At 45.8% G+C, this 27,131-nt stretch overlaps 2 protein-coding genes across 4 annotated transcripts in view; both read left to right on the top strand.

Moving 5' to 3' along the window:
- The window catches only part of LOC144595625 (anoctamin-7-like), a 38,741-nt gene extending 36,717 nt beyond the window's left edge, over window positions 1–2,024 (top strand). The window contains exon 19 of the mRNA XM_078403206.1: window positions 1,925–2,024. The gene's annotated coding sequence lies outside the window, so the exon portion shown is untranslated. The remainder of the gene's footprint in view (window positions 1–1,924) is intronic.
- A 14,938-nt stretch (window positions 2,025–16,962) lies between these two features.
- The window catches only part of LOC144595537 (anoctamin-5-like), a 38,181-nt gene continuing 28,012 nt past the window's right edge, over window positions 16,963–27,131 (top strand). For 2 of the 3 annotated variants that reach the window (XM_078403064.1, XM_078403066.1), the window contains exons 1-5: window positions 16,963–17,410; window positions 18,368–18,532; window positions 20,178–20,232; window positions 21,437–21,496; window positions 24,352–24,501. In XM_078403064.1, the coding sequence (XP_078259190.1) occupies window positions 16,988–17,410; window positions 18,368–18,532; window positions 20,178–20,232; window positions 21,437–21,496; window positions 24,352–24,501 (853 nt within the window). In that variant the 5' untranslated portion in view covers window positions 16,963–16,987. The remainder of the gene's footprint in view (window positions 17,411–18,367; window positions 18,533–20,177; window positions 20,233–21,436; window positions 21,497–24,351; window positions 24,502–27,131) is intronic. The other variant, XM_078403065.1, reaches the window with a different exon arrangement.

Here is a 27,131-nt window from a genome sequence, read left to right as displayed (position 1 = left end):
CGGGTGGTAGGTATATAAAGTCATAAGGAATAGTAGAATTAGGCCATTTGGCCCATCAAGTCTACTCCACCATTCAATCATGGCTAATCTATCTCTCCCTCCTAACCCTATTCTCCTGCCTTCCTCCCATAATTTCTGACACCTATATGGAACAAGCTGCCATAGGAAGTGGTTGAAGCAGGTACTATAACAACCTTTAAAAGATATTTGGACAAGTACATGGATAGGAAAGGTTTAGAGGGATATGGGACAAATGCAAGCAGGTGGGACTAGCATAGATGGGGTATCTTGGTCAACATGGACGAGTTGGACTGCAGGGCCTGTTTGACTCTATAAGCGTTTAACTTTGTGGAGCATGAATACCCTAGCCTGACCACATTTGTAAATTGTTTTAGATCTACTTGGTCAAGCTGTTGTGCATTTCTTCTCTTTATACATAGGTCCTGGTTAAAAGATGGGATTTAAAGAACCCCATGTATGGATACACCACTAAACAGCAACAGATTCACGTTGAATGTGCTGTCAAATCCTGCTTCATCCATAGCTTCTTCCATAGGCTAGAGTACTGTCTGATTCCTTCCATAAGCTAGTGTACCATCCGATTCACCTCTACCCCATGGCGGACATTGGACTTTGGCTCTGGGACTGTTGCTCTACAATGCTGAGAACTATATTCTGCACTCTGTATCTTCTTCTTTGCTATATCTATTGTACTTGAGTTTGACATGATTGTATTTATGTATAGTATTATCTGACCTGATTGGATAATATGCAATATTAAACTTTTCATTGTACCTCACTACACATGATAATAATAAAGCTGAACCTTCATTTATTACATCTCAATGAAAGATTGCACCTGTAATGTTCCATTGTTTGAGATGATACCACTGTTTCATGCATTACTGAGGAAAAGATAATCACCATTAGAATAGAACTTACACATTTATCAGTGCAGGAAGGAACTGCTGATGCTGGTTTACACAGAAAATAGGTACAAAATGCTGGAGTAACTCAGCGGGTCAGGCAGCAATTCTGGAGAAAAGGAATAGGTGACGTTTCGGGTCAAGACCCTTCTTCACACTGAGAGTCAGGGGAGTGGTAACCTGTGTTATGAAATGGTACAGAACAAATCAGAGCTGGCACCGATGACCCTGGAAAGGTAGAGGCCACAATGGTCCATTGTTGGCTGTGGAAGAGATGATAATGGAGGGATACGGACAATGAAACTTTGGCAGTTTGTCAAGGGGCTGAAACTTGTTATTTACAGACAGACCTATTTCAACTACCCACTAATTACAGGCACTAATTTTCATGTTGATATACCACCAGTGGTAAATTGTCACAATAATATTTCAAAGTAGTATTCTCTATTAGTTATTATATTTAACAGACATATCTAACTTTTTTTTTAATGCATGGTCACTATGCTTTCATAGACAGACAAAATGAACTGTGTAAAGCACTGTGTGAGCAATCTGTAGAATATTGACCTATTGTCTTAAGAAGGATCCTGACCAAAAATGTCACCTATGAGTCTGAAGAAGGACTATACCCCAAAATATCACCTGAGTCTGAAGGGTCCCGACCCGAAACATCAGCTACCCATGTTCTCCAGAGAACTGCCTGACCCACTGAGTTCCTCCAGCAGTTTGTGTCTTTTTTTGTAAACCATCATCTGCAGTTCCTTGTGCCTCTTCTGAATTATTCAATTCACCACCTGCATTCCTTCAAAATATCTAAATAAGCAATTGGATGTAAAAGTGTTCCAAAACAAAACGTCACATATCCATGGTCTCTGGAGATGCTGCCTGACCCGCTGAATTACTCCGGCATTTTGTGTTTTTATCTGTGTAATATAATCTTTTACAAAGAGGTAAATCTTTGGTAAAGTGTAATCTTGCTTTTGTTTTCAATGTTACAGTGAAAATAGGATTGTCTTTCTGGATACACAAGACACTGCAGATGCTGGAACCTGGAGCAACGAACAATCTGCTGGAGGACCAGTGGGTCAAGAAGCAAATGTGCAGGGAAATGGACAGTCGATGTTTCGGGTTGGGACCCTTCATCTGGACTGAAGAGTAAAGGGGAGGCATTTCGTATAAAGGGGTGGGTAGGAGCTGGCAAGCAAAGGGTGGGTCCAGATAAGGAGGGGTTGATTGGTTGAGAGAATCAGATGGGAGAGGGAAGCGTGGAGATAGTGACAGAGACTGAGAGGTGATAGGTAGAGGCAATATGGTGGATTGTGATAGGAAAAGGTAATTGAAGTATGGAACTAAATAAGGGAGGTAGTGCAGGCAGAATAGAACAGTGTGGGGGAGTAGAGGGGAAGGGATCCCTTGGAAGGAGTGTGTGTGGATGAGGGACTGAGAGGGGGAGAGGGTAAACTGGGTGATAGGAGGCTGGAGGAATCTACCAAGATCTTCCCACTCACACAATCTTCTTTTCAACCCCAGCCCCTATCCCTATGGCAGATTGTTTGTTGATCATCTTCCTGGGTTCTGGATTATTTAGAGACCAGAAGTGAAAATCGCACTCTGCCCTGCTACAATCTTCTCATTTGCCCAAAACATCCCAGCATTGGTGAGGATAAAAAATTTGGCCAGCATTCGCCTAATGCCCCTTATCAATATTGTTCATTTTCTCTTATAACTATCTGACTTTATCTTAATTCTGTGCAACCTATTACAGTGAATCTTGAATAGGAAGGAACTGCAGATGCTAGTTTACACTGAAGATAGACACAAAAAGCTTGAGTAACACAGCTGGTCAGGCAGTACCTCTGGAGAAAAACGTCACCGATTCCTTTTTTTCCACAGATGCTGCCTGTCCCGCTGAGTTACTCCAGCTTTTTGTATCTAAAGTGAATCTTGTAGTTCTGGATGAGGCAAATTTTGGGAAATCACTGCCCACAGTTTACTTATAAACAAGGAAGTGGAGGTGTTATAGACAATAGACAATAGGTGCAGGAGGAGGCCATTTGGCCCTTCGAGCCAGCACCGCCATTCAATGTGATCATGGCTGATCATTCTCAATCAGTACCCCGTTCCTGCCTTCTCCCCATACCCCCTGACTCCGCTACCCTTAAGAGCTCTATCCAGCTCTCTCTTGAATGCATTCAGAGAATTGGCCTCCACTGCCTTCTGAGGCAGAGAATTCCACAGATTCACAACTCTCTGACTGAAAAAGTTTTTCCTCATCTCAGTTCTAAGTGTTGGTTTACCTAGGAAAGACACAAAGTACTGGAGTAACTTGGCAGGTCAAGCAGCATCTCTGGCGAACATGGATAGGTGACCTCTCGGGTAGGGATCCTTCTTCAGACTGAATCAGTCCGAGGAAGGGTCGCTAAGCGAAACGTCACCTATCCATGTTCTCCAGGGATATTGCCTAACCCACTGAGTTACTCCAGCACTTTGTACCGGCCCATGGTTTACTATTGTCTATGTATGCAGTCACAATTTGCCTCCTGTCTATTATAATTGAGATGCAAAACATTCATACAAAAAAAAGGACCTTGGTTGCTTTAGTTTATCAATGATAATGAACCCCAGAATTGCCACAAGCAAATAATTCCTATTACCGTTGTGCTGTGACACAGCTGGGATTAAAAATGAGCCGTTTACAGAGTGAAGGAAGTGTTGCATGACGGAGAAAAGAGTCCCTGTCTTATATTGGAGCTCCAATAAAAACCATGTGTGTTCGTTTTTACTACATGGTACTGGTAGATTTCAGAAAGTCTTATTTGTAGGAATCTAAGACATCGGAGCAGAATTAGGCTATTCTGTCAAGTCTGCTCTGCCATTCGATCATGGCTGATCTATGTTTCCCTCCCAAACCCATTCTCCTGCCTTCTCCCATAATCTTTGACACCCTTGCTAATCAAGAACCGATATCTCCACTTTAAAGATACCTGATGACTTGGCCTCTTCAGCCGTCTGTGGAAATTAATTCCACAGATTCTGGCTACGAACTGGCTTAAAAAGTTCTTCTGCATCTCCATTCCACAGGTACATCCTTTTATTCTGGGGCTGTGCCCTCTTGTCCTGTACTCACCCACTACTGGAAAAACCCTCTCCACATCCACTCTATCTAGGCCTATCAATGCAGAGAAGTAGATTCATTCATGTATATATTTAAAAACCAAGAACTTTTGGCAGTCTGTGACGTTTGCTGAGTCCACAGTGTGTTACCTTCAGCGACGAATTTGGGGTGAAATGAAATAAAATATTCTTATTGTCTTCTGTATCTTCCTCCCTCACAGAAGAAAATTACAGAACCCACACGATTGAACTCTTGACATATTTGAGGACTCCAGAGTCAAAATATTGCAGTTCATCATTTTTTTGGCTTTTACACACTATTCATCACTATGTTTGTTTGTTTGATAGCCCATCGTGTATTCACTAGCCAACATCTACTTCCAATTTAAAAAAAACACAGTGCTGGAGTAACTAGGTGGGTCAGGCAGCATCTCTGGAGAACAAGGATAGGTGACATTTCGGGTTGGAATATTGTTACTTCCAATTGCTTATTTAGGTATTTTGAAGGAATGCAGGTGGTAAATAATTCAGCAGAGACATCGGGTACAACAGGTGCTGGCTTACAAAGGAAAGACGCACGATGCTGGAGTAACTCAGCGGGTCAGGCAGCATCTCTGGAGAACATGGATAGGTGATGTTTCGGGCCAAGACCTTCAGACTCAAGAAGGGTCAAGCCTCAGATCTAAGACTCAGTCTGAAGAAGGGTCTCGACCTGAATCGTCACCTATCCATGTTCTGTAGATGCTGTCTTACCTGCTGAGTTACTCCATATCAACAGTGAAACCTACTTTTTGCTTAAGCACTAGTTTAGTATATACATTTATTTATCTTTCTGTGATGCAATGTGCAGACTGATACGTTCACATTCACATCCAGATATTAACCTTTTGAACACAACACCCCAAGTCCAAGAATCGTCACTGCATTGTCCAGATTTCAATTGTCAATCATTTTCTTTACTATTGCTCTCCAATGACTCTTGCCTAAATTTTAACTCTGGTCTATTAATACTAACTGTTTTGTGTTGATTGATTGCATTTTAGTTGATTTTTATATTTAAATTTTAAAGCAATAGTGTAAGAGTGTAAGAATTTTCAGAAATACACTGCATTGGCAAAAAGATCTGTCCAGACTTATGAACACCTGTAGTCAAAAGCTAATTATTTTTGTTAAAGCATTAAAATAACTTAATTTGATGGTGGGAAATGCCTCTCCTTTGACTATTTCAAGTAGAAAAGATTTAAAATCACAATGCTGGATAGAAAATTGGCTTCATGGAAGAAAGCAGGTGATTGGTTGCTTTTCGGACTGGAGGCCTGTGACTAGTGGTGTGCCTCAGGGTTCAGTGCTGGACCCATTGCTGTTTGTCATCTATATCAATGATTTGAATGAGAATGTACATGGCATGATTAGCAAGTTTGCAGATGACTCAAATGTGGGTGGCATTGTAAATAGTGAAAATAGATGTCAAAAATTGCAGCAGGATCTTGATCAGTTGGGGAGGTGGGCTGAAGAACATTGATGAAATTTAATACTGAGAAATGTGCGGGTGTTGCATTTTGGGAAGACTAACATGGGCAGGACCTACAGAGGTAGAACTTAGGGGTGTGTTGGGCCGAAGGGCCTGTTTCCACACTGTATCACTATGACTAAATAGGCAAAAGCCATCCCAAGTCTGTCAATGATTTCCCAACGTTGCAGTTATCTCTTTCAAGTTGTATAACCTGTAGTAAGCCTGTTGCGATAAATATTTATTCAGCATTGACATTTTCTTCAATACTTATCGATGCATATTTTTGGATGGTGCATTTCAGCTGAGGCAGCTTTTGTTTTTCTTAAAACATAGAACAGTACAGCACAGGAACCATATTGTCAGCACCGAACATAATACCATGATAAACTAATCCCCTCTGCCTGCACGTGATCCATACACCATTGCTTCTCTCCAGAGATGCTGCCTGTCCCGCTGAGTTACTCCAGCATTTTGTGTCGACCTTTGATTTAAACCTGCATCTGCAGTTCTTTCCTATCCATACACCACCATTCCCTGCGTATCCATGTACCTGCCTCTTAAATGCCACTATCATATCTGTTTCCACCAACACTCCTGGCAGCACATTTCAGGCACTCACCACCCCCACTGTGTAAAAAAAAGCTTGCCCCTCTCACCTTAAAGCCATGCCCTCTAGTCATAGTCATACACCGTGGAACAAGCCCTTCAGCACAACTTGACCACGCCAACCAACATGCCCCAAATACACAGGTTCCACATGCCTGCGTTTGGCCCATATCCCTCTAAACCTATCCCTGTACCTGTGTAAATGTTTTTGTCTTTGACATTCCCACCCTTGGCATTTAGAGAATCATACATCACAGAAACAGGCCCTTGAGCCCAACTCATCCATGCCGACCAAGATGCCCTATCTAAGCTACCTATCTATTGCCTGAATTTGGCCTATATCCCTCTAGACCTTTCCTATCCATGCACCACTCCGTGTATTTTAAATGTTGTTAGAGCACCATCCTCAAACACCTCCTCTGACAGCACATTCAATATACCAACAATCCTCTGTGAAAAGGTTGCCCCTCAGGTTTCAACGGCTTTCCCCTCTCACCTTAACGGAGAAGGCTGAGAGGGGACCTTTATTCACTATGCAGGATTATGAAGGACAAAGATTGGGTGATAGTGAGAAACCTTCCCCCTCATCATGGATGTCTACCCAGAGAGCTAAGATTTAACGTAAAGGGGTGGGAGACTTTCTTTAGCATGGAACTCCCACCGAGTCCACGCCGACCATCAATCACGCGTTCAAAATAGTTCTATGATATCCCACTTTCATATCCACTCCTAACACACTTGGGGCAATTTACAGATGGTCAATTAAGTTACAAACCCGCACATCGGCGTAATTCTGCTCCTATCACTTACGAACTTATCCTTTGGGATGTGGGAGGAAACCAGAGCACCCGGAGGAAGCACATGCAGTCACAGGGAGAAGGTGCAAAACCCAATATGTCTTCCAATATTTCATTGTTTCAGAATGCCTCTGACTGCCATTCAACTGTGTCCTTTCATCTTCTTTATAAAACCTGAGATGATTAGGCCTAAGGACTGTAAGGACTGTTCTGCTAAGGATGTTGAGCAGCTTTTCTTTTTTATTTGTGAAAGCTTGATCTCCAGTTGGCAGTGGCATGGCAAGAATGAGACGGATGGTGTGGTGTGGGATGTGTGGGGAATGGAAGATCTATCAGTTTAACAGAGATAAGTATTTCTGTTTCAGAGATCTCCCTCCAAAACACTCCTATTTTATTAATCTGTTCACCAGAGGGCAGTGTAGCCTGTTATAATACCTTTAGACCTTAGACTTTAGAGATACAATGCGGAAACAGGATCTACAGCCCACTGAGTCCGCCCTGACCAGCGATCACCCCATACTCTAGTACTATCCTACACACTAGGGACAATTTACAATTTTACCAGGCCAATTAACCTTCAAACCTGTACGTCTGGAGTGTGGAAGGAAACCGGAGCACCTGGAGAAAACTCACGTGATCACAAGGAGAACGTACAAACTTTGTACAGACAGCACCTGTGGTCAGGATCGAACCTGTAAGGCAACAGCTCTACCACTGCACCACAGTGCCGCCCTGTGGTAATAACAGGCTAATGACTATTTTCTCTTCAAGGGGATTCTGTGCAATGATAGAACAGATTTTTTTCATTCTGGCGATGTCAGGAGCCGCAGTGGCGCAGCTGGTAGCACTTGTGGCCTCACAGCGCCAGAGACCCACGTTCAGGCCTGACCTCTGTGTGGAGTTTGCACGTTCTTCCTGCGTGGACTTCCTCCGGGTGCTCCGGTTTCCTCCCACATCCCAAAGACGTGTGGGTTTCCAGGTTAAATGGCCTCTGTAAATTGCCTCTAGTGTGTAGTGGATGAGTAAGTGTTGAATTGGACTCAGTCTCAAGATGATACAAATGCAATATATATTGTGAGATGTGCAAGGCAGAGAGAAGAGAGACACATTTTATATTTTCCCATTCTTGTGCCCTGATCTTTTTTACCAACATAAATGGTCCGATGTTTCATGGGGTCTCAACTTTTGTTCCTTAATAGGTTGGCACACTTTTAACTCATGAACTTTACTTTAGACTTTAGAGATTCAGTCTGGAAACAGGGCCTTCGGCCTACTGAGTCCGTGCTGACCAGTGAGCACTATCCAAAACACTAGGGGACATTTAAAATTTACAGGAGCCAATTAACTTTCAAACCTGTACGTCTTTGAAGTGTGGAGGGAAACCGGAGCACCCGGAGAAACCCCACGTGGTCACACGGAGAACATACAAACTCTGACAGCACCCATAGTCCGGATCAAACCTGGGTCTCTAGCACTGTAAGACAGCAACTCTGCCGCTGCCCCACTTCCAGCTCATTACATCGCTTGAGGTATCTAATTTGTATTGAAAAGGCCTGCTTTTTTCCTCAATTTGTCATCTTGCTTTTTACCTCCATTCAACTAAAGTCTAAAGATTAAAACTTTAATTGCAGACATTGGGGAGGGGTAGGGTATACAGAATATTTTTGAGCAATAAATTGTTGGCAACTGAGGCATTGGAGATAAAATGTGGCCTTGAAGCTGAAATCCAAAGTTAGTCATTGTTTTACGACATCCTGTTTTGTTTCTACGCCATTCCCCTGCTCTGCACCTTCAGGCAGGTTTGTTTTTTTAATGGGTAGGGAGGAACTGGTATACAAAGAAGATAGACACAAAATGTTGGAGTAACGCAGTGGGTCAGGCAGCATCTCTGGAGAAGAGGAATAGATGATGATTTGGGTTGAGTAGGAAAATAACTGCAGACGCTGGTACAAATCGAAGGTATCACAAAATGCTGGAGTAACTCAGCAGGTCAGGCAGCATCTCAGGAGAGAAGGAATGGGTGACGTTTCGGGTCGAGACCCTTCCTCAGACTGATGTCAGGGGGGCGGGACAAAGGAAGGATATAGGTGGAGACAGGAAGATAGAGGGAGAACTGGGAAGGGGGAGGGGAAGAGAGGGACAGAGGAGCTATCTAAAGTTGGAGAAGTCAATGTTCATATCACTGGGCTGAAAGCTGCCCAAGCGAAATATGAGGTGCTGCTCCTCCAATTTCTGGTGGGCATCACTATGGCACTGGAGGAGGCCCATGACAGAAAGGTCAGACTGGGAGTGGGAGGGGGAGTTGAATTGCTCAGCCACCGGGAGATCAGGTTGGTTAAGGCGGACTGAGCGAAGGTGTTGAGCGAAACGATCGCCGAGCCTGCGTTTGGTTTCGCCGATGTAAAGACGTTGACATCTAGAGCAGCGGATACAATAGATGAGGTTGGAGGAGGTGCAGGTGAACCTCTATCTCACCTGGAAAGACTGTTTGGGTCCTTGGATGGAGTTGAGGGGGGAGGTAAAGGGACAGGTGTTGCATCTCCTGCAGTTGCAGGGGAAAGCCCGGGGATGGGGTGGTTTGGGTGGGAAGGGACGAGTGGACCAGGGAGTTACGGAGGGAACGGTCTCTGCGGAACGCAGAAAGGGGAGGGGATGGGAAGATGTGGCCAGTATCAGGGTCCCGTTGGAGGTGACGGAAATGTTAGAGGGTGATTTGTTGGATATGCTGGCTGATGGGGTGAAAGGTGAGAACGAGGGGGATTCTGTCCTTGTTACGAATGGGGGGAGGGGGAGCAAGAGCGGAGCTGCGGGATATAGAAGAGGCCCTAGTGAGAGCCTCATCTATAATGGAAGAGGGGAAGCCCCATTTTCTGAAGAATGAGGACATCTCTGATGCCCTAGTGTGAAACACCTCATCCTGGGCGCAGATGCGGCGTAGACGGAGGAATTGGGAGTGGGGGATAGACTTTTTGCAGGGGACAGGGTGGGAAGAAGTGTAGTCCAGATAGCTGTGCGAGTCAGTGGGTTTATAGTAGATGTCAGTCACTAGTCTGTCTCCTGTGATGGAGATGGTGAGGTCCAGAAACGGCAGGGAGATGTCGGAGATAGTCCAAGTATATTTAAGAGCAGGATAGAAATTGGTAGTGAAGTGTATGAAGTCAGTGAGTTCTGCATGGGTACAAGAGGTAGCACCAATGTAGTCGTCGATGTAGCGGAGGTAGAGTTCGGGGATGGGGCCAGTGTACGTCCCGAATAGGGATTGTTCGACGTACCCGACAAAGAGGCAGGCGTAGCTAGGGCCCATGCGAGTGCCCATAGCTACGCCTCTGGTTTGGAGGAAGTTGGAGGAGTCAAAGGAGAAGTTGTTAAGGGTAAGAACCAGCTCTGCTAGGTGGAGGAGAGTGTTAGTAGATGGGGATTGGCTGGTTCTACGATCGAGGAAGAAACAGAGGGCTTCGAGACCATCCTTGTGGGGGATGGAAGTGTAGAGTGACTGGACATCCATGGTAAAGATGAGGTAGTGGGGGCCTGGGAACCGGAAGTTATCGAGGAGATGGGGAGCGTGTGAGATGTCTTGGACGTAGGTGGGGAGGGATTTGACCAGGGGGGATAGGATGGAGTCGAGGTATGTAGAGATAAGTTCGGTGGGACATGAACAGGCAGAAACAATGGGTCTGCCGGGACAGTTCTGTTTATGGATTTTAGGTAGAAGGTAAAATCGGGCCTTGCGGGGTTGGGGAACGATAAGGTTGGAGGCATTGGGGGGGTAGAGCGCCGGAAATGGTGAGGTCCATGATGGTGTTGATGATTAAGGTCTGGTGCTCGTCGGTGGGGTCATGGTCCAAGGATAAGTAGGAGGAGGTGTCTGAGAGTTGTCGTCTGACCTCGGTCCGGTAGAGGTCAGCACGCCAGACTATTATAGCACCTCCCTTGTCAGCGGGTTTGATGACTAAGTCAGGGTTGTTGCAGAGTGAGTGGAGGGCTGCACGTTCAGGAGGGGAGAGGTTAGAGTGAGTCAGGGGAGTGGAGAATTTGAGGCGGTTAATGTCACACCGGCAGTTGGAGATGAAAAGTTCTAGTGAGGGTAGTTGGCCAAACGGGGGTTGTCCAAGAGGAGGGGGTCCGCTGGAGACGGGAGAAGGGGTCATCACTGTGCCTGTCTTCTCCCCACATCCCTTGATACCACTAGTCCCCAGAGCTCTATCTAACTCTCTTTTAAATTCATCTAGTGAATTGGCCTCCACTGCCCTCTGTGGCAGAGAATTCCACAAATTCACAACTCTCTGGGTGAAACAGTTTCTTCTCACATCAGTTTTAAATGGCCTCCCCTTTATTCTTAGACTGTGTCCCCTGGTTCTGGACTCCCCCAACATTGGGAACATTTTTCCTGCATCTAGCTTGCCTAGTCCTTTTATGATTTTATACGTCTCTATAAGATCCCCTCTCATCCTTCTAAACTCCAGTGAATACAAGCCTAGTCTTTCCAATCTTTCCTCATATGACAGTCCCTCCATCCCAGGGATTAACCTCGTGAACCTATGCTGCACTGCCTCAATAGCAAGGACGTCCTTCCTCAAATTAAGAGACCAAAACTGCACACAGTACTCCAGATGTGGTCTCACCAAGGCCCTATACAACTGCAGAAGAACTTCTTTTCTCCTGTACTCAAATCCTCTCATTATGAAGGGCAACATGCCATTAGCTTTCTTCACTGCCTGCTGTACCTGCACGCTTACCTTCAGTGACTGGTGTACAAGGACACCAAGTTCTCACTGCACTTCCCCTTTACCTAATCTGACACCATTGAGATAATAATCTGCCGCCTTATTTTTACCGCCAAAGTGGATAACCTCACATTTATCTACATTATACTACATCTGCCATGCATCTGCCCACTCACTCAACCTGTCCAAGTCACCCTGCAACCTCCTAACATCCTCTTCGCAGTTCACACTGCCACCCAGCTTTGTGTCATCTGCAAACTTGCTAGTGTTACTTCTAATTCCATCATCCAAATCATTAATATATATATTGTAAATAGTAGCGGCCCCAGCACTGAGCCTTGTGGCACTCCACTCGCCACTGCCTGTCATTCTGAAAAGAACCCGTTTATTCCTACTCTTTGCTTCCTGTCTGCTAACCAATTCTCCATCCATATCAATACCCTACCCCCAATACCATGTGCTCTAATTTTGCTCACCAACCTCCCGTGTGGTACCTTATCAAAGGTTTTCTGAAAGTCTAGATACACTACATCCTCTGGCTTTCCTTCATCCATTTTACTTGTCACATCCTCAAAACATTCCAGAAGATTAGTCAAGCAGGATTTCCCCTTCATAAATCCATGCTGACCTGGACCAATCCTTTTACCGCTATCCAAATGCGCCGTTATTACCTCTTTAATAATTGACTCCAGCATCTTCCCCACCACCGATGTCAGACTAACTGGTCTATAATTCCCCATCTCTCTCGCTCTTTTCTTGAAAAGTGGGATAACATTAGCTACCCTCCAATCCACAGGAACTGATCCTGAATCGATTGAACATTGGAAAATGATCACCAATGCGTCCACGATTTTTTGAGCCACCTCCTTGAGTACCCTGGGATGCAGACCATCAGGCCCTGGGGATTTATCAGCCTTCAGTCCCATCAGTCTACCCAATACTATTTCTCACCTAATGCAAATTTCTTTCAGTTCCTCTGTCTCCCTTGATCCTCTGTCCACTAGTACATCTGGTAGATTGTTTGTGTCTTCCTTAGTAAAGACAGATCTGAAGTACCTGTTCAACTCTTCTGCCATTTCCTTGTTACCCATAATAATTTCACCTGTTTCTGCCTTCAAGGGACCCACATTGTCGTTACTAATATTTTTCTATTAACATACCTCAAGAAGCTTTTACTGTCCTTCTTTATATTCTTGGCCAGCTTCGCTTTGTACCTCATCTTTTCAGCCCATTTTGCCCTTTTTTGCTATTTTCTGTTGTCCTTTGAAAGTTGCTCACTCCTCTGGCTTGCCGCTACTCTTTGCTATCTTATACATCTTTTCTTTTAGTTTTATTCCATCTCCAGTTCCCTTGTCAGCCACGGTTGCCTCTTACTCCCCTTAGAATCTTTCTTCCTTTTTGGAATGAAATGATCCTGCATCTTCTGGATTATGCCCAGAAATACCTGCCACTGCTGTTCCACCATCATTCCTGCTAGGATCCTTTTCCATTTGACCTTGGTCAGCTCCTCTCTCATGCCTTCATAGTCCCCTTTGTTCAACTGCAACACTGACATTTCTGGTTTAACTTTCTCCCTCTGAAATTGCAGATTAAAACTAATCGTATTATGGTCACTACCTCCAAGCGGTTCCTTTACCTTGAGTTCCCTTATTAAATCTGGTTCATTGGACAACACTAAATCCAGAATTGCCTTCTCTCTGGTAGGCTCTGGTACAACCTGCTCGAAGAATCCATCTCGGAGGCACTCTACAAACTCCTTCTTGGGGTCCAGAACCAACCTGATTTTCCCAGTCTACCTGCATATTGAAATCCCCCATAACCACAGTGGCATTACCTTTGTACATGCCAAATTTAACTCCTGCTGCAACTTACACCCTATATCCAGGCTACTATTTGGGGGTCTGTAGATAACTCCCATTAGTGTCTTCATACCTTTACAATTCCTCAACTCTATCCACGGTGACTCTACATCGTCAGTCCCAATGTCACCCCTCGCAAGGGACTGAATTCCATCCCTCACCAACAGAGCTTCCCCACCTCCTCTGCCCACCTGCCTGTCCTTTCTATAGGACGTATAACCCTGAATATTCCGTTCCCAGTCCTGATCCTTCTGCAGCCATGTCTCTGTAATCCCCACAATGTCAGAAGGTACAAAACAAAGCAGAGCCTGCATCAATGACTCAGGAAATGTGGAGCCCACAATGGTCCTTTGTTGGCTGGGGATGAGATGATAACGAAGGAATGCGAACGGTGAAATTAGCAAGAGAACTACGATGAGGGAGGGATGGAGAGAGAGGGAATTGTACTTCTGATGAAAAATCCTGAAACATTAACTATATTGTATTATATATATATATTGTATTCTTATTTCACCGTTAGAAACATGGAAACATAGAATGTTTCTAACGGTAAAATAAGAATAAAATATATTGGTGTACCTAGCAGTTCAGGTAGTATTTATCAAGGGAGATGCAGAGTTTTATTTTTAAATTGTTGAGCTTTTAAAAATGTTTTTAATTCAGCTACAGTTGAAGAAATTACTTTCATTGTAAGGATGCCACTTCAAATGCTAATATTGTTTAGTTAATATACTTAGTCAAACATGAGAGTCAAGAGTGTTTTATGGTCACATTTCCCGAAAGGGAACAATGGAATTCTTTCTTGCAGCAGCACAACAGGCTGTAAGCATAGTACTCAATAGATAATATGATAAACAAACAAAAAGGAAAGATGTTCAATAGATTAAAAACCCAATATGGTGCAAAAACAAAACAAAGTTTTGCTAAAGTGCAGTGCAGTATTAAAGTGCAGTTTAATTCTATTACTGAGTCTGAGAGCAGGTTTATCAGACAAATTCTTCCCTCACCTTCTCACGGAAGATTTATCAAGTAAGAAGAAACTGAAGAACTTGGTGAACCGAGTGTACTTGTTTGGCGAAACTAATAAATCAATAAAGAAATGTTGAATATAACTAAAGCAGAATGAGATAAGGATTGCGTTCCTTTCCATAGATACAGACCCACCGCCGATAGAACTGAGATGAGGAAAAACCTTTTCAGTCAGAGAGTTGTGAATCTGTGGAATTCTCTGCCTCAGAAGGCAGTGGAGGCCAATTCTCTGAATGCATTCAAGAGAGAGCTGGATAGAGCTCTTAAGGATAGCGGAGTCAGGGGGTATGGGGAGAAGGCAGGAACGGGGTACTGATTGAGAATGATCAGCCATGATCACATTGAATGGCGGTGCTGGCTCAAAGGGCCATATGGCCTCCTCCTGCACCTATTGTCTATTCCGGCACCCTTCGTTTCAGAGCCTTGCCGGACGGACCAACAGAGGTCAAGGCCTCCGAGAGGAGTCCAAAGGTACCGGAACGGTCCACCTAGACCACCCAGATACCGGCCTGCAAAGTCGGCCTTGGAAGTTGGCTAGAGGGATGGATCTGCCAGCTCCAGCCGGGCCGGATATCCGGAGACCCGGCAGCAGGGAGCAATTTCGACCCACCAATCGACTGCAGAAGTCAGCTATGAGAACAGACCTGCCGGCTCCGCCGAGGCACCACATTTTCAGGGAGACTTCCAGGAACGAATTTCAAGTGCGCTTTCGTAATTTTGTCCGGATTAAAGGAGGTGCCGGACCACTAGTTGCCGAAAAATCCTGTATATTAAAAAATATATATTTTAAGAACAAATCTCTAAAGAGTTCCCACCCCACATTAATTCCATAAGCTGTGTGATGTTCTAGCCTCTACACGAATGATGTAGTGACAATTAAATGCCTCTATCCATGTTCTCCACAGATGCTGCCTGACCTACTGAGTTACTCCAGTGCTTTTGTGTCTTTTAAAAAAAAAACAGCATTTGCAGTTCCTTCTGTCTCCACAAAAGAGGAACTTGTTTTGCAAAATATGAAGTTATCCAAAAATGTGTCTGTGAATGAAAGTAAATTGCCTGGGTATCATCGCCAACATATATGGTTTGATTTCAAAGGTTAAGTTTGGATAGGTTTACTCAAGAATAGTTAATTATTCTCCCTCACAGAAGTTTGTGTCATTATCACCAAACATTTTCCCAGAAGTCCAATAGCTAAACTGACCACTCCCTGAGACAGTAACTGTTTGCTGTCAGTACAAAATCCTATTTGGATAACAATTGTGGTAATAAGCCGAAGATAGGCACAATGTGCTAGAGGAACACAGCGGGTCAGGCAGCATCTCTGGAAAAAAGGAATAGGTGACGTTTCAGGTTCTGATTCAGATTCAGAACACACCAACCTCTGTGTGAAGAAGGGTGGTCTTATAGAGGTGTATAAAATATAGAGAGGGATCGGGTAGACCGACAGACTCTCTTGCCCAGAGTAGGGGAATCGAGAACCAGAGGGCATAGTTTAAAGTGAAGGGGGAAAGATTTAATAGGAATCTGAGGGGAAACTTTTTCACACAGAGGGTGGTGGATGTATGGAACAAGCTGTCAGGGGAGGTAGTTGAGGCAGGAACCATTGCAATGTTTTAGAAACAATTAGACAGGTACATGTATTGGCCGGGTTTAGGGGGATATGGACCAAACGCAGGCAGGTGGGGCTGGTGTAGATGGGACATATTGGTCGGTGTGGGCAAGTTGGGCCGAAGGGCCTGTTTCCTACACTGTATGACTCTCTAAGTTGCCGCCCTCAGGTCCCCTTGAAATCTTTCCCCCTCTCACCCTAAATCTATGTCCTCTTGAGAAAAGACGGTGACTTTTTTTTAAACGGACTCCCCCTACCTTGGGAAAAGGGCCAGGGCGGTTAGTAATAAACATCCACCTTTGCTGCCAGACCCGTTGAGCAACTTTCTATTTTTCCAGAAGTCAATCGCACGTTGCCTCGCCCTGACTTCCTGCGGAACACCTGGGCCAAGGCAACTCCAATAACAAGGGGGACATTCAGTGTCCCACACTGTGTGGGTCTCCTTACACCCAGCGTGGTAGATGTTCTCCTGGTAATGCGGACTCTCGGACATGGATCCACTGCCCACATGCACGGTAAAACAACCACAGACTTAGGCAAGGGTCCGGTTGCCCGACCTTTTACCCAGCTGGGTACTTTACTGAAGGACTCTGTCAGTCTCACCGTCAACCCTTCACTGCCCTTTGGTTTGGCCTCCGGATGAGAAAGGTCCCAATGCACTGACACATGGAGGAGGAGGGGGAGGGGGAGGGGGAGGAAGAGTGGGCTCCAACGCTTGCAAAAGCCGAGATCGAGATCCTAGATTGTTTTGGCCGCACCCGAGGGTTTCAGCGCCGTAACTGCACCAGGTGCAGGTAAGGTCAAAGTCCCATGCATGCGTCCCGGACCAAAGGCGGCTGCTCTCCGCCTTGTAGTCAACGAGGAAGCAACCGAGAGCAAGTTGGTCTCAGGAGAGTTCCCAGTGTCGGGGTCGCCACTAACCGGGGATCCGTGCGAAGAGTTGAAGCCTTGGCCCCCAAAGTAAGTCCAATGGGAAGGACGGAAGACCCCCAAGTGATCGACTACGTGTTGACTTACAAGAGAGACGATGGCCAACGACTCGCTACTCGGGAAAGGATGAAGTTCCTGCGCGAAGTAAAGAAGACTGGGCTCTCTCTGGACCCCGACGTGACTGAGCAGCTGAGTACAGACCAAGGCACCTGCCCGAAGCAGATCATTAAAATCCATGCCCCCTTTAATGTACTGAGCCGAGTAGCTGAAAAGATGAGGTTAAAGATGCCTTTGAACGTAGAGGTAAGAAAATCACGATTAATTATAGATATTACCACTAGTAAAAAATATTCCCATTGTATCATAAGTTCTAGGAGCAGAATTAGGCCATTTGGCCCATCTAGTCTACTTCTCCATTCAATCATGACTGATCTATCTTTCCTTCTCAACCCCATTCTCCTGCCTTCTCCCCATGACCCCTGAGATCCATACTGATCAAAAATCTGTCAATCTCCACATCTCCAATATCCATTGACTTGGTCTCCACAGCCATCTGTGGTAATGAATTCCACAGATTCGCCACCAGATCAACTTTCACAAAAAACAGAAATTTTGTCTACGATTTAGAGGGATATATGGGTCAAACGCAGGCAGGTGGGACTAGTCGGTCAGTGTGGGCAAGGTGAGCTGAATGGCTTGTTTCCACGCTCTATGACTATATAAACACTGTTGTGGGAACTGCATAGCTGGTGTTCATTACTAGGCATCACTCTTTGTCACTGGTAGCCTTATCAGACTGTTCAATTTTTGATTGATAAATTGTGATAACTGCATTCACCCTATCACCACTCAGCCTCCTGCGCTCCATGGAATAAAGTCCTAGCCTGTCCAACCTCTCCCTCTGGAGCTCAGGCCCTCAAGTCCTGGCAACATCCTCATAAATCTCTGCACTCTATCCAGCTTAATGGCATCCTTGCTTTAGCAGGGTGACCAAAATTGAACACAATACACCAAATGCATCCTCACCAACATCTTGTACAACTGTAACGGAACATCCAAACTCCTATACTCAATATAGACACAAAGTGCTGGAGTACCTCAGCGGGTCACGCAACATCTCTGGAGAAAAAGGATGGCTGACGTTTTGGGTCGGGACTCTTCTTTGGCCACTGTGCTGCCCGAATTAAATAATACTATTTGCAGACATTCACAAAGCAAGTTAATGATGTTGCTGAAATGTTGATGTTTGACTCTTTTTAGAGCACGGGGACTCCAGCCAGCTTCCCGCAGAAATTCCTGAACTATTTTGTAACGGATGATGAGGCTGACTACTTCAGCGCACCTTACAGACATGACAAGCAGCATATATTCAAAGGAATTGAGAACAAGACTACATTTTTTCGGCCAGCTGTGAGATCTCTAATTGTAAATCGCAATTTTTGTTCTGATTTGAATCGTGCGTGTTTATAAAATAATGATGCATTTCCCACATTCGTCAACAATGAGCGATTTGTTAGCATGGGTGATTGTAGAATTACACAACTTGCCGTAATATTGAGCATAGAGTTTAGTTTATTTAGTTGCGTTTAGTGTCACGTGTACCAAGGTACAGGGAAAAGCTTCTCTGTGCATGTATATCTTTGCGTGTTATCCAGTCAGCACAAAGATATATATTATTACGATCAAGCAGTCCACAGTGTACAGAGAAGTGATAAAGGAATAATGTTTAGTGCAAGAAAAAGTCCAGTATAGTCTGATAAAAGATAGTCTGTGGGTCTTCAATGAGGTAATGGGAGGTTAGGAACTCTCTCCAGTTGGTGATAGGATGGTTCAATTGCCTGATAACAGCTGGCAAGAAACTGTCCCTGAACCTGGAGGTATGCATATTCACACGTCTGTGCCTCTTGGCTGATGGGAGAGGGGAGAAGAGAGTGGCTCATCCTTGATTATGCTGGTGGCCTTGCCGAGGCAGCATGAAGTGTAGATGGAGTCAATGGAAGGCAGTTTGGTTTGAGTGCTATTTCCAAGTCCAAATGCTGAACCTTTTTTTAAGTACAAGGTCATTTAGTCCAGAATTTGCTATCTGAATCAAATTGTTCCTGCTTTTTCTGATTGAAAGATACAACATAGCACAGGCTCTTTAGCCCACCGAGTCCACGCTGATCATCAATGAACCGTTCATGCTAGTGCTATGTTATCTCTCTTTCACACCCGCTCCCTACACACCAGGGGCAATCCAGGGGCAATTTACAGAGGCCAATTAACCTACAAGCCCGCCATTTTTGGGATCTAGGAGGAAACTGGAGCACCCGGAGGAAGCCAGTGTGATCACAGGGAGAACGTGCAAACTCCACACAGACAGCACCTGAGGTCAGGATTGAACCCAGGTCCCTGGAGTTGTGAGGCAGGGTATCTGTTCCTAAGCTATCCACAGTTTTAAAACATTTGTCAAACTCCACGCAGACAGCACCCGAGGTCAGGAACGGACCAGAGGTCTGGCGCCACGAGGCAGCAGCTCTACCCGCTGCGCCATTGCGTGCCGCCTTGTGTTAGGAACAATTGTAAACTTGCAGATGCCCTGAGGTCGACTTGCTGATAATTGCCATCGCGATCTGAAATGACAGTGCGTGGTATCGGAGCCTTTTGAAGCATGGGACTGAATGGGTGGAGATTGGGGATAACGGGACATAGACCAAACCTGTGGTCGGACAGCAGGGTGTGGTGGATGAAGCTGGACCAGATAACCTCACTTTTCTCCCACATCATACTCCACATGCCAACTTTATTTTACCCACTCATTTAATCACCTGAATCCTTTTGAAAGATTCATATCATCCTCCCCATTTCCCCACGCTGTACGACTATATGACTCTGTGTTTGTTGTTATTTCATACGTTTAATCACAAATGTAGTTTGATTAAGCATTCACTGAGAAAATGTATTCTATCTCAAATGATTGATATAGCATGCCATAGAACTACCGTATGATTATAGTAAAAACATATTCTTTGTAGAATGATGATAATATTTGTCCAGAGAGTAATTACACTACATCCTGTTTATTTTGTAGGTTAATTATATTCTAAATGGGATCCATATACCCATTGAAAGCCACAAAGATAAAGGTACGTCAGAGGTTGAGCGGAGACTTGATAGAAGAATATAAAATTATGAGAGTCATAGACAGGCAGAACTGTTTTCCCAGGAAGAAAATGTCTAACACTAGAGGGCACAGCTATAAAGTAAGAGGGGGAAAGTTTAATTGAGACTAGACCAAGTTGGGCCCAAACCTCTCCTGCATTGGTGCAGCACCCTCTCCTCCCCCCTCCCCCTCCCCTCTCCCCCCATCCCCCTCCCTCCCTCCTCCCCAACCCCCTCCCTCCCTCCTCCCCAACCCCCTCCCTCCCTCCTCCCCAACCCCCTCCCTCCTCCCCCTCTGTCCCTCCCGTCCCCTTTCCGCCCCCCTCCCTCCTCTCCTCTCCCCTCCTCTCCCCTCCTCTCCCCTCCTCTCCCCTCCCCTCCCCTCTCCCCCTCCACACTCCCTCAGCCCCTCCCCACTCCCACCACTCCATCCCCCTCAAAACCCCTTATCCTCCCTCCCTTCCCCCTCTCCCCCTTCCCCCTCCCCATCCTCCTCCCCCCCGACCCCCCTCCCTCCCCCTCCTCCCCTTCCCCCCCCCCACTCCAGCTTCCTCAACCCCCCTAACCTCCTTCCCTCCCTCCCTCCCGAGGAGATAGATTTAAACTTTAAAATGTGAATAACTTAAAAAATATAACACCGATTTCAATGAAACAACTTCCATTAGCACCAAAGAGATGAAGGTGAGTAAGGTGGGCCTAAAACGGTTAACTAAAACTGTTTGGGCTGTAGTTCAGGAACAAACAAACAAACAAATGAGTGTTTTAGTATATAGATGAGCGGGGCAAGTTTTTTTAACAGAGGGTTGGGACACTTTGCCAGGGGGGTGGTGGAGGCAGATACCATAGTGGCATTTAAGAGGCTTTTAGATAGCACATAGAAGTGCAGGGAATAGAGGTGTATGGATCAAGCACAGGCATATGAGATCTGTTTAACTTGGCATCATGTTCGGCACAAACATTGTGGGCCAAATGTGATGTACTGTTCTATGTTCTGTGTTTGTTCTATGTAACATTTGGGAGCCATGAATTTAAGTTTCAACTTTTCTATTTTGGATGTATTTTCTGTTGAGCGTACACTCCACTGCCAGCTAAGCCGGACAATGTTTGGTTGTGATAATCATACAAATAGTAATTAAACTCTGTAGAACTCAGTTGCTGCTCTTCTAATTATATTACTCTTTGTTTCAGCTAACCTTAATGAAGATATAGAAATGCAGCCTTTTATTCAGACCGATGACACCAAGAAAGGTAGGCTTTTGAAGGGGTAAGTGGAAAGAGATGAAATAGTGTTTGGGAATCAAAATAAAACCTGCAGGCCCCAGAAATCTGAAACAAAGACAAACATACTGTCAAAACTCAGCGGGTCAGGCAGCTTCTGAGGCAAGAAAAACAATCAACATTTTGGGACCAGACTCAAGAACAGCTTCTTCCCCTCTGTCATCAGACTCCATAAGCCAGGGGACTGTCCAATTCACCTCCACCTCATTACGGGCCATACATGAATACAAGTGAGCCAAACTCAAGTACAGTAGATAGAGGCAAAGAGAAGATACAGAGTGTAGAATATAATTCTCAAGACCATGGATGCTGACAATAGACAATAGACAATAGACAATAGGTGCAGGAGTAGGCCATTCAGCCCTTCGAGCCAGCACCGCCATTCAATGCGATCATGACTGATCACTCTCAATCAGTACCCCGTTCCTGCCTTCTCCCCATACCCCCTCACTCCGCTATCCTTAAGAGCTCTATCCAGCTCTCTCTTAAAAGCATCCAACGAACTGGCCTCCACTGCCTTCTGAGGCAGAGAATTCCACACCTTCACCACTCTCTGACTGAAAAAGTTCTTCCTCATCTCCGTTCTAAATGGCCTACCCCTTATTCTTAAACTGTGGCCCCTTGTTCTGGACTCCCCCAACATTGGGAACATGTTTCCTGCCTCTAATGTGTCCAATCCCCTAATTATCTTATATGTTTCAATAAGATCCCCCCTCATCCTTCTAAATTCCAGTGTATACAAGCCCAATCGCTCCAGCCTTTCAACATACGACAGTCCCGCCATTCCGGGAATTAACCTAGTGAACCTACGCTGCACGCCCTCCATAGCAAGAATATCCTTCCTCAAATTTGGAGACCAAAACTGCACACAGTACTCCAGGTGCGGTCTCACCAGGGCCCGGTACAACTGTAGAAGGACCTCTTTGCTCCTATACTCAACTCCTCTTGTTATGAAGGCCAACATTCCATTGGCTTTCTTCACTGCCTGCTGTACCTGCATGCTTCCTTTCATTGACTGATGCACTAGGACACCCAGATCTCGTTGAACTCCCCCTCCTCCTAACTTGACATCATTCAGATAATAATCTGCCTTTCTATTCTTACTTCCAAAGTGAATAACCTCACACTTATCTACATTAAACTGCATCTGCCATGTATCCGCCCACTCACACAACCTGTCCAAGTCACCCTGCAGCCTTATTGCATCTTCCTCACAATTCACACTACCCCCCAGCTTAGTATCATCTGCAAATTTGCTAATGGTACTTTTAATCCCTTCGTCTAAGTCATTAATGTATATCGTAAATAGCTGGGGTCCCAGAACCGAACCTTGCGGTACCCCACTGGTCACTGCCTGCCATTCCGAAAGGGACCCATTTATCCCCACTCTTTGCTTTCTGTCTGTCAACCAATTTTCTATCCATGTCAGTACCCTACCCCCAATACCATGTGCCCTAATTTTGCCCACTAATCTCCTATGTGGGACCTTGTCGAAGGCTTCCTGAAAGTCGAGGTACACCACATCCACTGACTCTCCTCTGTCAATTTTCCTAGTTACATCCTCAAAAAATTCCAGTAGATTTGTCAAGCATGATTTCCCCTTCGTAAATCCATGCTGACTCGAAATGATCCTGTTACTGCTATCCAAATGCTCAGCAATTTCGTCTTTTATAATTGACTCCAGCATCTTCCCCACCACTGATGTCAGACTAACTGGTCTATAATTACCCGTTTTCTCTCTCCCTCCTTTCTTAAAAAGTGGGATAACATTTGCTATCCTCCAATCCACAGGAACTGATCCTGAATCTATAGAACATTGAAAAATGATCTCCAATGCTTCCACTATTTCTAGAGCCACCTCCTTAAGTACCCTGGGATGCAGACCATCAGGCCCTGGGGATTTATCAGCCTTCAGTCCCATCAGTCTACCCAAAACCATTTCCTGCCTAATGTGGATTTCCTTCAGTTCCTCCATCACCCTAGGTTCTCCGGCCCCTAGAACATTTGGGAGATTGTGTGTATCTTCCTCAGTGAAGACAGATCCAACTCTATCCTGCACTATGTCTCTTCCCCATTGCTCTGTCTACTGTTCTTGAGCTTGGCTTGATTGTATTTATGTATAGTACTATCTGATCTGATGGGGAAGCATGCAAAACAAAGTTTTTCACTGTATCTCGGTACACGGGTCAATAATAAACCTGAACCTAAAACCTGTGATTCTTTATAACCTGCGAAGGACTGTGAACCTGAAACATTGACTGTTTTTCTTTCCATTGTGGTATTGACAGTGAGAATGGTTCATCATGTGACTGATCACTGGAGCAGACCACAGGAGCAGAGTAGACTACCCCTGGTCCAGTATCTTATATGCTAATGTCGCGGTCACATTTCACAGTGGAACACTAGGTGGCACGGTGGCGCAGCGGTAGAGTTGCTGCCTTTCAGTGCCAGAGTCCTGGGTTCGATCTTGACAACGTGTGCTCCCTGTCACCGTGTGGGTTTTCTCCGGGTGCACCGGTTTCCTCCCACATTCCAAAGACGTACAGTTTTGTAGCTTAATTGGCTTCTGTAAATTGTCCACAGTGTGTCGGATAGAACTAGTGTATGGGGTATTGCTGGTCGATGTAGACTCGGTGGGTCAAAGGGCCTGTTTCTACGCTGTATCTCTAAACTAAACTAAATGAGTGAATCACAGAATTCAGTCCAGGCGAACGTAAATCACATTATCCTCTCTCGTCATTTATGAAGCTACGTTAAGACAAACATTCTCTCCTTCACTGGCAGGGCTGACTTGTTCATGCAGTTTGTTCCTTTCTGACAAATAGATCACAAGAAAGATGGAAAATTGAAAAATGTTCCCAGCTTATCATGTTTATTGATGGAGAAAACATTCACATCTGCATTCACCCTGCATGAAGGACCGGAAAATCATCTTGGATATTTACCTGGAGCATCTTCAGTTCAAGAAAGTGGTGGTGAGTGTTGTACTTCGTGGTCCGGTACCTGTTGTACCTTTAGTGACTCTGGAAGGACCACAAGTACACGTGTATAAAGGGTTACATTGCTGGAGCTCAACTCCAGGCTGTTTATTCCGTGGCCACCTGCATCCAGAGTGACTGCCTAATCACACCCATCACTTATATACACAGCCATACAAAGTAGTTCTTGGATACACAAAGTAGTCCCAGCAATATCACAACACCCCCCTTGTCTTATATATTACAACATCCCCCTTGTCTTGTATAAAATTGTTTTCTTTACCATTCGAGGGCTAAAATATATTTAACACACAAAACCAAAACACCATTGCTTTTTGCAAACAACTAAAAACAATAAAACACAATTGCTTTTTTCGCCATCATGGTGGTCACTCCTCTGCGGAATTTCACTCATCGCCGGGTGGTCACTCATCTCCATGTGGTCACTCATCTCCGGGTGGTCACTCATCTCCGTGTGGTCACTCAACTCCGTGTGGTCACTCACTCCGTGTGGTCACTCCACAGATATATACATTTATACAAAAGCATCAAATATAATACATTAAGCTTTCATTACACAGATCACAGGTATTGGGGGTAGGGTACTGACATGGATAGAAAATTGGTTGACAGACAGAAAGCAAAGAGTGGGGATAAATGGGTCCCTTTCGGAATGGGAGGCAGTGACCAGTGGGGTACCGCAAGGTTCGGTGCTGGGACCCCAGCTATTTACGATATACATTAATGACTTAGACGAAGGGATTAAAAGTACCATTAGCAAATTTGCAGATGATACTAAGCTGGGGGGTAGTGTGAATTGTGAGGAAGATGCAATAAGGCTGCAGGGTGACTTGGACAGGTTGTGTGAGTGGGCGGATACATGGCAGATGCAGTTTAATGTAGATAACGGTGAGGTTATTCACTTTGGAAGTAAGAATAGAAAGGCAGATTATTATCTGAATGGTGTCAAGTTAGGAGGAGGGGGAGTTCAACGAGATCTGGGTGTCCTAGTGCATCAGTCAATGAAAGGAAGCATGCAGGTACAGCAGGCAGTGAAGAAAGCCAATGGAATGTTGGTCTTCGTAACAAGAGGAGTTGAGTATAGGAGCAAAGAGGTCCTTCTACAGTTGTACCGGGCCCTGGTGAGACCGCACCTGGAGTACTGTGTGCAGTTTTGGTCTCCAAATTTGAGGAAGGATATTCTTGCTATGGAGGGCGTGCAGCGTAGGTTCACTAGGTTAATTCCCGGAATGGCGGGACTGTCGTATGTTGAAAGGCTGGAGCGATTGGGCTTGTATACACTGGAATTTAGAAGGATGAGGGGGGATCTTATTGAAACATATAAGATAATTAGGGGATTGGACACATTAGAGGTAGGAAACATGTTCCCAATGTTGGGGGAGTCCAGGACAAGGGGCCACAGTTTAAGAATAAGGGGTAGGCCATTTAGAACGGAGATGAGGAAGAACTTTTTCAGTCAGAGAGTGGTGAAGGTGTGGAATTCTCTGCCTCAGAAGTCAGTGGAGGCCAGTTCGTTGGATGCTTTCAAGAGAGAGCTGGATAGAGCTCTTAAGGATAGCGGAGTGAGGGGGTATGGGGAGAAGGCAGGAACGGGATACTGATTGAGAGTGATCAGCCATAATCGCATTGAATGGCGGTGCTGGCTCGAAGGGCTGAATGGCCTACTCCTGCACCTATTGTCTATTGTCTATTGTCTATCACTACACAGGTCATTAAACACAAAATATTCATTTTGTTCCATATCTTCCCCTCAAGAAGACGTACTGTGTAGATCAAACGTAGTGTAGGCTCTAGATGCTCCACCACCATGATTTGCCTGCCACTGCTGGCCTCCCACTGCTGGGCTGGCACTGCTGGGCTCCCACTGCTGGGTTGGCACTGCTGGGCTCCCACTGCTGGGTTGACACTGCTGGGCTCTCACTGTTGGGCTGGCACTGCTGGGCTGGCACTGCTGGGCTGGCACTGCTGGGCTGGCACTGTTGGGCTGGCACTGCTGTAATCGCGGTGCGCTGGCCCCGCCCACAAGTGCTCCCCGGCAGCTGCCGTTCAACTTTTCGAACGCGCTGCCGCTGGCCCCGCCCACAGGTGCTCCCCGGCTCCGCCCACAGGTGCTCCCGGCAGCTGCCGCTCAAATTCGAACGCGCTGCCGCTGCCTCGGGCCCAGGGCCGTCCCGACTCTACGGTCGACGCGCCTGGGTAAGTAGGCAGTGCCTCGGCCTTACCGGCCGCTGCACCTCTGCGGGTGGTTGGTCCCTCCGGTCGCCGACCCCCTCCGGTCGCCGCAAACCTCCGTAGGTGTCGGTCTCCTCCGGGGCTCTCCCGGTTGCCGCACACCTCCGTGGGTGTCGGTCTCCTCCAGGGCTCTCCCGGTCGCCGCACACCTCCGTGGGTGTCAGCCTCCCCCGGTCGCCGCACACCTCCGTGGGTGTCAGTCTTACCGGTCGCCGCACACCTCCGTGGGTGTCGGTCTTCCCCGGTCACCGCACACCTCCGTGGGTGTCGGGTCTCCCGGTCTTTCCGGTCATCGCACACCTCCGTGGGTGTCGGGTCTCCCGGTCGCCGCACACCTCCGTGGGTGTCAGCCTCCCCCGGGGCTCTCCCGGTCG

The sequence above is a fragment of the Rhinoraja longicauda genome, chromosome 7 (assembly GCF_053455715.1).
Source record: "Rhinoraja longicauda isolate Sanriku21f chromosome 7, sRhiLon1.1, whole genome shotgun sequence".
In the NCBI taxonomy this organism is placed as follows: domain Eukaryota; kingdom Metazoa; phylum Chordata; class Chondrichthyes; order Rajiformes; family Arhynchobatidae; genus Rhinoraja; species Rhinoraja longicauda.
This window is presented reverse-complemented; position numbering and strand designations above follow the sequence as displayed.